Raw genomic sequence first — 12,948 nt, forward strand, 5'->3', positions numbered from 1 at the left:
GGAATGCATCCCCAACAACATTAAGACAGCTGTCTGTGACATCTCACCTCATGACCTCAAGATGGCAGTCACCTTCATCGGCAACAGCATGGCCATCCAGGAGCTCTTCAGGGGCACCTTGGAGCAGCTCACTGCCATGATCTGCTGGAAGATCTTCCTCCACTGGTACACAGGCAAGGGCCTGGATGAGATGGGAGTTCACTGAGGCTGAGAGCAACATGAACAACCTTGTCTCTGAGTATCAGCAGTACCAGGATGCCACCGCAGTAAAGGAGGATGATTTCTGTGAGGAGGCTGATGAGGAGGCCTAAGGCAGAGCCCCCATCACTTCAGGCTTCTCAGTTCCCTTAGCCATCTTACTCACCTGCCCCTTTTCTCTCCCTCAGAATTTGTGTTTGTGGCCTCAATCTCGTTTTCTGTTTTTTTCTTTTCTTTTGGGGGATGTAGAACAGTGCCTGGCACACAGTAGGTGCTCAACAAATACTTGTTTGTGGAATGTTTCCTCTATCTTTCTTCTCTGGGAAGTCTAGGTTACTGCCATTTTGGGTGACCCTGTATTTCCTTCCAGTGCCCATCCCTTTCATCTGTCCAGTTAATATTTCCCTTTTTTAAAATCTGCAAGAAGCTGGCTCTCATCAAGATCTCATTTAGAACCAACTGGGTTTTGAAAGCCTAGGTAGATAATGGCCACCATCCTAAGCCCAAAGTTGAAGATGGTAGAAGATGGCAGGTAGAAGTCATGGCAAGGAAGGGGATGGGATTTTCCATCCTAAAAGTTTTGAGAGAGAAATCCAGGCTATTAAAGTCATAATTTCCAGATGTTTTCATTTTCCATTTCTCAGCTTCAAGGGAGGAGAAGTAGTATTTTCTCCATTTCCAAACTTCCTCCAAGCTCTACCCTTTGGAGAGGTCTGCCTCACTCTGTCAATTTTTCCCTCTCTGACTCTACCTCCCTCACACATTGAATTCCTCCCTTTCTCCTGATCAGAGAAGGGGATCAAGAGGGGAAAGAGAACCAGCCTTGGTCCCTAGGCCTCCAGAAATGCCCCCAATCCCCACATTTTCTTAACCCCAGAAAAAATTAACATCCTTGACTTTAGGTGAATGGTGTATACTGCCACATCAGTGTTTGAGTCATTCTCCAGAGGAGAGGGGAACCCTCCTCCATCTTTTTTGCAACATCTCATATCTTCCTTTTGCTGTTGCTTTTCCCCCCTTATGCTTAGTTTTGTTCTATGCTACACTTTAGATTTCTATTTTGTGTTAAACTTGCTGTTTTTTTCATACTGAAAAGGTGACATTGCACCAAGAACCAAAAATAAATGGGAATTGGAAAAAAAAATCCACAATTCTTGCCAAAACGTGCACACTGATGTTTATAGCAGCATTATTCATAATAGTCAAAAGCTGGAAACAACCCAGATGTCTATCATCAACTGATGAACAAAATGTGGTATATTTATTTTTATTTTTTTAGATTTTTTTTGAAATAGTCTCACTCTGTCCCGAAGGCTGGAGTGCAGTGGTGTGATCTTGGCTCACTGCAACCTCCACTTCCCTTGTTCTAGTGATTCTCCTGCTCCAGCCTCCTGAATAGCTGAGACTCCAGTGCCTGCTACCACATCCAGCTAATTTTTGTATTTTTAGTAGAGATGGGGTTTCTTTATGTTGGCCAGACTGGTCTCAAACTCCTGATCTCAAGTGATCCACCCACCTCAGCCTCCCAGGTGTGAGCCACTGCGTCTGGCCAAAATGTGGTATATTTATACTATGGAATATTTTTTGGCCATGAAAGGAATGAGGTACTGACATATGCTACAATATAGAACTTTGAAAACATTTTTAAATTCCATTTTTATGATATGTCCAGAATAGGCAAATCTGTAGGACAGAAAATAGGTTAGTGGTTGCTTAGGACTAGGGAACACAGGAGAGATACCTAAAGGGTATATGTGGAGTTTCTTTTTAGATGATGAAAATGTTCTAAAATTGATTGTGGTGATAGCTGCACAACTCTGAATACACTAAAAAAATCACTGAATTGTACACTTTAAATCGATAATTGTTTTTGACAATTATATACATCCAGGTAGCAACCAGCCAAAACAAGATCAAGAACATTTTCATTACCCCAAAAAGTTCTAGCCTGCCTATTTCCAGTCAATCCTGTGGCCTCCCTGAAACACTTCTCTCTCACTTTCCACCACCACCAGGCTGAGATGTTTGACTTCTCGCGTGGCAGATTAGTTCTGCTGATCCTAGAACTTCATATAAATGGAATCATACAGTGCATGTATGTATTCTTTTGTGCTTGGTTTCATTCAGCAGATTATAAAATTAATCCAAGGTTTTCTTTTTATTAGTAGTTCTTTTTTATTGCCAAATAGTATTCTATTGTTGAAATATATCAGTTTGCATATCTATTGTCCTGTGGATGGATATTTGAATTGCTTCCTGTTTAGGGCTGCATGAATAAGATTGCTATGAATGTTTGTATACAAGTCTATTTTCAGACATATATTTTAATTTTTCTTGGGATAATAACTTGGAGTGAAATTGCTGGGTCATAGGACAGATACATATTTAACTTTATGAGTAACTGTCAAATAAGGCTAGGCGCCGTAACTCACACCTGTAATCCCAGCACTTTGGGAGGCCGAGGTGGAAGGACTGCTTGAAGCCAGGAGTTTGAGACCAGCTTTGGCAGCAAAACAAGACTTCATCTCTACAAAATATTAAAAAATTAACTGGGAGCAGTAGCATGCACCTGTAGTCCCAGCTACCCAGGAGGCTGAGGTCGCGGGATTGCTTGAGCCCAGGAGATCAAGACTGCAGGGATACTTACTGCAGCATTGTTTGCAATAACAAACTTGACACAACTTATATGTCTATCAATAATTGAATTACTAGGTTTCTTACAATGGAAATAGTATGTAGGCATTAAAAAGAATAAAGGCTATAAGTGATAATACAGAAAGATTTTTAAGAGGTGCCAGGCATGGTGGTGCATGCCTATACACCCCAGGAGTTTGAGACCAGCCTGGGCAACATGGTGAAAACCTGTCTCTACAAAAAATACAAAAATTAGTCAGGCGTAGTGGCACACATCTGTGGTCCCAGCTATCTGTGTTTTTTCATACTTTCACAAGTATATCCATTGTGTCACTGGGTAGTATGTATTTAAAAATTAGTTGAGATTGCCAAATATTCTTCAGAAAAGATTGAACCAATATATATTTCCAATAACAGTATGAGAATGCCTCTTTTCCTTCAGTCTTGTCAGTATTGGATTTTTTTTTCTCAAATGTTAAAAATTTTGCCAATATTGACAGATCATCTGTTTGTCTTCCCTGGGTACTGAAAAGGTAACCTAAAACACTCCAGGAAGATAGAATTTACTCAATTTTTAAATATTCAAAGAGAGACTCACATTTCCTGCAGTATCCTTTGATAGCCCTTTCTAACATTTGAGTCTACACTGTTGGTAAATTTTTCCTTTTATCATTAGTCTTTGAGGTATCACGTCTAGTGATGGTGTAGCATTTTGTGGGAAAAACTTACAAATCTTGATGACTTGAGTTGTAGTCTGAATAGGAATGAGGAATTATTGAAAAGTAAATGTTTCCTTGCTACATATTGAGGATTTGGATATATTTTGAGTAAATCTGGCACATGGCCACTAGCTGTAGTGTGCCCCAAGAAAGAATTCAGACTCCTTGAATATATATCACAATGACAGTTATAAGTAGCTTAAACATTTTTTCCCTAGTTACTTGGATAACAAACTGCAATAGGATTCTAAGAGATTCAGAAAATGGTCAAGTAAGTTCCAAAATATGTTAAGACTGGTGGTGAGAGTATACGGTTCTCTTCTGTAAATGGGATTAATTTAATTGTAAGACAATGTTACTTTGGTTGGGAACTCAGTATTAGGGAATTAGCTTTAAAATTAAAGCTTTGTCTGACAAAGGGTTGATATCCAGAATCTACAAAGAACTAAAACAGATTTACAAGAAAAAACCAAACAAGCCCATTCAAAAGTGGGCAAAGGATATGAACAGACACTTTACAAAAGAAGACATACATGAGGCCAACAATCATATGAAAAAATGCTCATCATCCCTGGTCATTAGAGAAATGCAAATCAAAACTACATTGAGATACCGTCTCACGCCAGTTAGAATGGCGATCATTAAAAAGTCTGGAGACAACAGATGCTGGAGAGGATGTGGAGAAATAGGAACACTTTTACACTGTTGGTGGGAGTGTAAATTAGTTCAACCATTGTGGAAGACAGTGTGGCGATTCCTCAAGGACCTAGAAATGGAAATTCCATTTGAGCCAGCAATCCCATTACTGGGTATATATCCAAAGGATTATAAATCATCCTACTATAAGGACATATGCACATAAATGTTCATTGCAGTACAGTTTACAATAGCAAAGACCTGGAACCAACCCAAATGCCCATCGACGATAGACTGGACAGGGAAAATGTGGCACATATACACCATGGAATATTATGCAGCCATCAAAAACAATGAGTTTGTGTCCTTTGTAGGGACATTGATGAACCTAGAAACCATCATTCTCAGCAAACTGACATAAGAACAGAAAATCAAACACCACATGTTCTCACTCATAGGTGGGTGTTGAACAATGAGAACACGTGGACACAGGGAGGGGAGCGTCACACACTGGGGTCTGTCAGGGGGATAAAAGGGGAGGGACAGTGGGGGATGGGGAGTTGGGGAGAGAGAGCATGGGGAGAAATGCCAGATATAAGTGATGGGGAGGAAGGCAGCAAATCACACTGCCATGTGTGTACCTATGCAACAATCTTTCATGTTCTTCATATGTACCCCAAAACCTAAAATGCAATAACAAAAAGCGGCCAGGTGCAGTGGCTCACGCCTGTAATTCCAGCACTTTGGGAGGCTACAAGGTCAAGAGATTGAGACCATCCTGGTCAACACGGTGAAACCCCGTCTCTACTAAAAATACAAAAAAATTAGCTGAGTGTGGTGGCATGTGCCTGTGATCCCAGCTACTTGGGAGGCTGAGGTGGAAGAATCGCTTGAACTTGGGAGGCGGAGGTTGCAGTGAGCCGAGATTGCGCCACTGCACTCCAGCCTGGTGACAGAGCAAAACTCCACCTCAAAAAAAAAAAAAAAAAAGAAGTAGCGGGGGAACACCTGTTAAAAAAAAAAAAATTAAAGCTTTCTGATAGTGGTTTCTGATTTTGTTTAGATCTGATGAAAGGTTCTAGGTGCCATAACAGTATCCAAAATAGAAGAAAATGATAGGTTTCAGCATTTGAATTGAGTATTCTTTTGTTCATTGTCAGTTTAAAAACATGAATTCCTTTTAGATTTCTAATCAGGAAAATTATATTAAACTTGAATGGTTTTTGATTACTTTGCAGTGGTCGTATAACAAACATCACAGGCCGGGCGCGGTGGCTCAAGCCTGTAATCCCAGCACGATGGGAGGCCGAGGCGGGTGGATCACGAGGTCAAGAGATCGAGACCATCCTGGTCAACAAGGTGAAACCCCATCTCTACTCAAAATACACAAAATTAGCTGGACATGGTGGCGCGTGCCTGTAATCCCAGCTACTCAGGAGGCTGAGGCAGGAGAATTGCCTGAATCCAGGAGGCAGAGGTTGCAGTGAGCGGAGATGGTGCCATTGCACTCTAGCCTGGGTAACAAGAGCGAAACTCCGTCTCAAAAAAAAACAAACATCACATTAGTGTTCAGGTAATAATGTCATATTTTATTCTAGTTTTCAAAGTGTTTTTACATATACTGCCCAACACTACTGAACACTGTTTTTTTGTTTTGTTTTTGACAGCGTCCCGCTCTGTTGCCCAGGCTGGAGTACAGTGGTGAGATCTCAGCTCACTGCAACCTCCGCCTCCCAGGTTTAAGTGATTCTCCTGCTTCAACCTCTGGAGTAGCTGGGATTACAGGGGCTCGCCACCATGTCTGGCTAATTTTTGTATTTTTAGCAGAGATGGGGCTTCACCATGTTGGCCAGGTTGACCTCGAACTATTGACCTCAAGTGATCCACCTTCCAAAGTACTGGGATTACAGGCATGAGTTGTCACACCTGGCCTGATCACTTGTTTTAAATGAATAAAGATTGGACATGGTGGCTTATGACTATAATCCCAGCACTTTGGGAGGTTAAGGCAGGAGGATGGCTTGAAGCCAGGAGTTCGAGACAGCCTGGGCAACAAAGCAAGACCCTGGTCTCTACCAGAAAAAAAAAAAAAAAAGTAAAAATTGGCTTTAGTTTATTTTTAGCTATCTCTGCTTTTAAGAAAATCCATATTAATGTCTGCAGTCTACCAAAAGGACATGAAAGTGCCTTTGAGATAAAGCTCCTGATAAGGGCTTATTGATTGCTTTGAATGTAGAAGTTGGTTTTTCAGTTTGGCCTTTTGTCGTAGTTCAGCCTGGCCTTTTAGGCCTTTAAGAAAGGCCTCTGTGCCTTTTCAGTAGGCTTCAGGCTGATCTTCTGTTGTTCAGTCAACGTCAGTTCAGTAGTGACTTATTGTGCACTCACCTCATCATTAGGTACTGTAGGTCACTGGCTGTCAAATATGAGGTCTATTCATAGACTGATTCAAAGCCTCTTGAAGCTTTGAAAAATATATGTTCCTGGGTGGGTGTGGTGGCTCATGTCTGTAATCCCAGTACTTTGGGAGGCTGAGGCAGGCAGATTGCTTGAGCTCAGGAGTTTGAGACCAGTGTGGGCAAGATGGTGAAACCCTGTCTCTATGAAAAATGTAAAATTTAGCCAGGCGTGGTGGTGTATGCCTGTAGTCCCAGCTACTTAAGAGTCTTGAGTTGAGAGGATGGCTTGAGCCCGGTAGGCAGAGGTTGCAGTGAGCTGAGATCATGCCACTGCACTCCAGCCTGGTAAAGCCAGACCTTGTCTCAAAAAAAAAAAAAATTACACACACACACACACACACACACACACGCACTCACATGATATATATATATATATATGCGCTCCTGTCCTACTTGTAGAAATTTTCTTGGTCAGGTTGCTTCTAAACAACATATATATATAGCACACTTTCATGTCCTTTTGGTAAACTGCAGACATTAATATGGATTTTCTTAAAAGCAGAGATAGCTAAAAATAAACTAAAGCCAATTTTTACTTTTTTTTTTTTTTTTTTTCCGGTAGAGACCAGGGTCTTGCTTTGTTGCCCAGGCTGTCTCGAACTCCTGGCTTCAAGCCAACATATATATACACATATATATATATGTATATCTGTATATGTATATATATGTGTGTATATATATGTGCATATATACATATATATATATATATATGTATTTGTTGTTGTTTTTTGACACAGAGTCTTGCTTTGTTGCCAGGCGCCAGGCTGGAGTGCAGTGGCGCAATCTCGGCTCCTCCTGGGTTCAAGCAATTCTCCTGCCTCAGCTTCCCGGGTAGCTGGGACTACAGGTGCACACCACCACACCCAGCTAATTTTTTATGTATTTTTAGTAGAGACGGGGTTTCACCATGTTGGCCAGGATGGTCTCTATCTCTTGACCTCGTGATCCACCCGCCTCGGCCTCTCAAAGTGCTGAGATTACAGGCTTGAGCCACTGCACCCGGCCCAATAATTTATATTTTTTTAAAGTTCCCCCAGAGCTTCTCATGCAGAGCCAGATTTGGGGGCTAGGGTTAGGATACACATTGTAACTTGCCACTGGCCTCAGGAAGTATATAAGAGTCAGATAATACAATAACACAAATACTTATATATTTAAATAAGTAATTATAATACAAGGCAGAATGTGCTATAGGAGAAGCAGAAAGCAGAACTATGGAGAAGAGAAAAAAGGGAAGAAGGATGGCAGGACCATGAAGATTTGCTAAATCCCCATCGCATTCCTGGTGTTTTGCCCGCATTTCTATCTAGTTGTGTTTTAGGTAAGAAGATGCAGAAAGAGGAAGCATGTTTAAACCAAACTGCTTTTACCAAGCAGGTTTAATTCCTTCTTGTCTATACAAACTCTACCTTTGTTATTTTCTGAATAATAATACACTGTTCTAAGTACTCTTCATGTACAAGTGCATTCGATTTTCTTTCTCTCTCCTTCCTTCCTTTCCTCCCTTTACTTCCCTTCTCTCTTCTTCCTTCCTTTCCTCCCTTCCCTTCCCTCTTCCCTTCTGTCTTCCCTTCCCTCCTTTCCTTCTTTCCTTCCCCTCCCTCTTCCCTTCCTTTCTTCCCTCTCTCCCCTCCCCCTCCCCTTTCCTCCCCTTCCCTCCCCCTCTCCTTTCCTCCCCTCCCCCCTCCTCTCCCTTCTCTTCCTTCTTTCTCTCTCTCTCTCTCTCTTTCTCTCTGTCTCACTTTTGTCCCCCAGGCTGGAGTGCAATGGCGCTATCTCGGCTCACTGAAACCTCTGCCTCCCGGGTTCAAGCAATTCTCCTGCTTCACCCTATAGAGTAGCTGGGATTACAGGCGCCTGCCACCATACCTGGCTAATTTTTGTATTTTTAGTAGAGACAGGGTTTCATCATGTTGTCCAGGCTGGTCTCGAACTCCTGACCTCAGGTGATCTGTCCGCCTTGGCTTCTCAAAGTGCTAGGATTACAGGTGTGAGTCACCGCGCCTGGCCGAGTGCATTCAATTTTCTTTTTCTTTCTTTCTTTTTTTTTTTTTTTGAGACAGAGTTTCACTCGTTACCCAGGCTGGAGTGCAATGACGCGATCTCGGCTTACCGCAACCTCCGCCTCCTGGATTCAGGCAATTCTCCTGCCTCAGCCTCCTGAGTAGCTGGGATTACAGGCACGCGCCACCATGCCCAGCTAATTTTTTGTATTTTTAGTAGAGACGGGGTTTCACCATGTTGACCATGATGGTCTCGATCTCTTGACCTCGTGATCCACCCGCCTCGGCCTCCCAAAGTGCTGGGATTACAGGCTTGAGCCACCGCGCCCGGCAAAAAAATGGCAAAATTAATTTTAAGCAAATTTCCCTGGACTAGAGAATTGTAGATTCAGTGTATACTCTTTTAACATGCCGGAAAACGACAGGTTGAGTAAGTTTAAAGAGTGCAGGAAAGGAATTTAAAAGGAAAATAGCTGCAAAACCCTTCAGTGTTTTAAGAGAAGGTACTGTTTAGACAAGCGCGGCTTATCATATGCTTTAATTTAAAGTCACGAACATTCCCTTTCTGGGTTGAGAAAGATGGGAGAGGCAGCTTTCTAATCCAACAGACTCAGTGCTCTGTGATCGATTTGTTAGGTCTGGCTCAGTGTGCGGAGCTCTGCTGGCAGCTGAGAGGGGAAGCCGGAAAGAGGCAAGTTCCTGGTGCAAAGGTGGCTCTGCAGCATAATTTAGGCCTTGGAGGAGCTGTGGTTGTAACACTCTACAAGATGGGGTTTCCCGAAGCCGCCAGGTGAGACGTTCTGAGTTTTGTGTGTCAGTTAATCCTTCTGACTTTTCACAGTTGATGATGTTTTACATGTAAAAAATTATTTTATTGTCTTAGTATTTAAGGAAAAGTATCTCATTACATTGTTTTAAGGACATGACTTTAAAAGTGGCCATTAGGTTAAATATAACCAACTTTAGGATAATTTTGTTGAAAAAGGAGCCAGCATAGTCACTAGAGTGCTGAACTAGAAGCCTGAGCTGGCTGGGTATGGGTCTTAGGCCCTACCAACCTAGGACTTAGGCAGATCTCTCCTCACGGCCGTCCAGCCTTCTGAGGTGGTTTGGGGAGTCACCAAATGTGCTGACTGGAGCTTTGCAAATTTGTATTTTCGAGTCCAGCTAATAAACTCTCGTTGCTGCTAGAATTCTTTTTGTCTCTTGCTGACTTTCTTCCTCAAGTTGGCAGGCACTTTCTTTCCCATCCCACTCAGGATCCCTCAACTCCTTTGCACATCTCTCAGAGAAGTGCTCCTCCCCGGAGGAAGAAAGCGCCCCTCCTGCCAAAGGCTCGACTTTCCTTTTCCATGCTTTTGTTTCCAATCACTTTCTGTAACTTCCTTACCTTTCTTTCCATTGGCTCCTTTCTCTCTGGCAGCATACATGTTCACGTCTTCCCTTAGATCTCTTTTTCTCCTGGCCTTCGTTGTTCTTTTTCATGATGAGTCTTTTATATTGAGACACCTTTGTTTTTCCAAGCTGGAATACCTCACGATCTAATTTTTTACCTCACCATTGCGGTAAGGCCACAAGTATCTAAGTGAAATTGAAAAACCTTGTCTTTATTTTTCCTGTTTACTCTGTTTAACTCTGCTGTAGCATTTGACATTAATTGGCTCCCTTTTTCTTTGGAAATTCTTGGTAATTATTTAATCATTTATTTGTACTTTTTTGTTTCTCCAACAAAGGATATGAGACACACTTCTTTTATTGAGTCCATTATGTTCTTCTGTAAGCTCTTGGATCTCTTCTCTTCTCCTCTCCTCTTTCTCTGCCCAGAATATAATTTCTGTTGTAAAACTTATATTTTACAGCCCATCTCAAATATCATCTCTCTGAATATCCACAGCACTTTGTACATTTTTGGGTACTATCTAGTTGGTTTGGTTCCCCTTATTATATGAAATCCTTAAGGCCTAAGACTGTGACTTACATCTCTTGTTCCTAGAATCTCTTATGGGTTTATTAAATTGGAATAAAAGGTATTGAATCTTAAGTTTTTGTGGGTCTTTTTTTCTTTTTTTTTTTAAGACAGAGCCCTGTTCTGTTGCCCAGGCTGGAGTATGGTGGGGTGATTGCCACTCACTGCAACCTCTGCTTCCTGGGTTCAAGTGATTCTTGTGCTTCAACCTCCTGAGTAACTAAGATTGCAGGCATGTGCCACAACATCTGGCTAATTTTTTGTATTTTCGGTAGAGATGGGGTTTCACCATGTTGTTCAGGCTGGTCTTAAACTCCTGACCTCAGGTGATCTGCCTGCCTTGGCCTCCCAGAGTGCTGGGATTATAGGCATAAGCCATTGCTCCGCACTGAATCTTAATTTTCCTCCTAAATCTGATTCATTGGTTCTTTGTTGACTCTGAAATTCTATTCAGTTCATATTTGGAGTTAAAAATCCTTAGTAAAGAGTTAAAACTAGAGGCCTCCTGCAGCAGCCAGAGCAGCCCTGAGCTCACCCTGAGCACCACGTGGATGCGCGTGAGTCAGACCTGAGGGACCCAGAAGCTGGTGCCCTGGAGAAAGGCCGGAATGCAGGGACAAGTCCGTAAGACCCCGCCTTGCCCTTCTCCACTTTAGACCTTTCCAGGACTCTGCAGCAACTGTCCAGGCCCCGACTCTATAAAGGTTAAAGGAAGACAGCGAAACGCTTCGGCTTTCGGCTTCTACATGCGCTGAATGTATTTCGGCGCTAGAAAAACCCGTGTTGCTAATTCCGAGTTGTCTGAACCTCATAGAAAATTCTTAGGGAGATTCTTCAAGCAACCACTATGTCAACAGACCCAGATATTTCCTTTTCTTCATATGATGAAGATCAGGGATCCAAACTTACTCAAAAAGCTAAAGAAGCACCTTCATACCCATTGGAATGGCAGGTTTTGCAGCAATTGTTGCATATGGTTTATACAAATTGAAGAGCAGGGGAAATATTAAAATGTCTGTTCATCTGATCCACATCCATGTGGCAGCCCAGGGCTTTGTTGCAGGAGCAGTGACTGTTGGTACGGGCTATTCCATGTATCGGGAATACTGGACAAAACCTAAGCCTTAGAAGAAGAGATGCTGTCTTGGTCTTGTTGGAGGAGCCTGCTTTAGTTAGACATCTCTTTATTGAAGTTACATATTGTTGAAAATAAACTAATTTGTATGGGTTTAGATGGTAAAATGGCATTTTGAATATTGGCTTCCTTTCTTGCAGGCTGATTTGCCTGATGTGACCGCATTACTAGTGGCTAGTTTACTAACTAGGTCATTCAAGGAAGTCAAGTTAACTGGAAAGAAGCATGTCACTTAAATGCACTTGATGATGTTGAAATGTCCACCTTCTTAAATTGTTCAGCTGAACTTAGTTCTAAAGAAAATAACAGGCCAACCCGGAAGTACTCCCAGTTTGCTGCAGAATCTCAGATGTTTTGGATGTTATATAAGAGTCCTATTTGTCCCAGTTAATTTAACTTTTTTCTGCCTGTTTTGTGGACAGGCAGGCCCTTTTAGAACTCTGTCCAAAAAGTTCATGGAATATATCTTGTAAAGCTTCCCACAACTAACAATATGTATATGTGCATGTGTTTAAACCAAATGTAGAAAGCTTACAGTAGAGCTGCATGATCGTAGTATTTATTAAAGAATCTCAGTTGTAAACATGAGAATAATTTATGGATTCAGTTTAGTTCTTGTGTAACTGAGAATTGTATTTTTGCTGCTATTAGAATAAATTTTAAATGTCATCTTGAAATAGAAATATGTATTTTTAACACTCATAGCAAAGGTAAATGAACACTTTATAAATGTGTGCATTGCTTATTTTTTCCATAAGAATTGTAAACATTAAACTGAGCAAATGACCTATAATGGATTTGATTAATGACTTATGAGGAAGCCGGTTTGGTCAGACAGTACACCCAAAACTTTTATATAGTACAGATGCTATTACACTTGTGAAATTCTCTTGTCTAAACAATTTACATTCCATCATGATAACATGGTATACGTATTGTTATTAAAGTAAGCGACCCATGCCAAAAAAAAAAAGTTAAAACTATAAAGAATTACCATAGTTATCATGTTAGTATCGCTCTCTGATTTGCTCAGATTAGAAAGTTACTAATTTGGGGTAAGAAACTTATTTTAAATATGGAATTCTCAGTTCTTTTACTTTCAAGATACTAAATAATTAGAAGAAAGGACAGTTCTCATTATCCAGAGTTGACACTTCTGGGAAGGCAGAAGCATGAAAACAATTCAGAAGTTATATTAATG

The 12,948-nt window shown here is 41.4% G+C and overlaps 1 protein-coding gene and 1 pseudogene across 12 annotated transcripts in view; both read left to right on the forward strand.

Annotated features, from left to right (window-relative positions):
• SCP2 (sterol carrier protein 2) overlaps positions 1-12,948 on the forward strand; it is a 136,999-nt gene that overhangs the window by 79,027 nt on the left and 45,024 nt on the right. For 10 of the 11 annotated variants that reach the window (XR_013520080.1, XM_003733448.5, XM_009001242.5 and 7 more), the window contains one exon: positions 9,283-9,436. Coding sequence is in view for 9 of the 11 variants with exons in the window: in XM_003733448.5 (XP_003733496.2) it covers positions 9,283-9,436 (154 nt within the window). In the remaining 2 variants the exon portion in view is untranslated. Of the gene's footprint in view, positions 1-5,425; positions 5,547-9,282; positions 9,437-12,948 lie in introns of all 11 variants that reach the window. The other variant, XR_013520081.1, reaches the window with a different exon arrangement.
• LOC103794434 (HIG1 domain family member 1A, mitochondrial pseudogene) lies at positions 9,340-12,720 on the forward strand (annotated as a pseudogene). The gene has a single exon (XR_013520084.1). The product of XR_013520084.1 is annotated as an HIG1 domain family member 1A, mitochondrial pseudogene (transcript).

This window comes from Callithrix jacchus, chromosome 7 (assembly GCF_049354715.1).
Source record: "Callithrix jacchus isolate 240 chromosome 7, calJac240_pri, whole genome shotgun sequence".
In the NCBI taxonomy this organism is placed as follows: domain Eukaryota; kingdom Metazoa; phylum Chordata; class Mammalia; order Primates; family Cebidae; genus Callithrix; species Callithrix jacchus.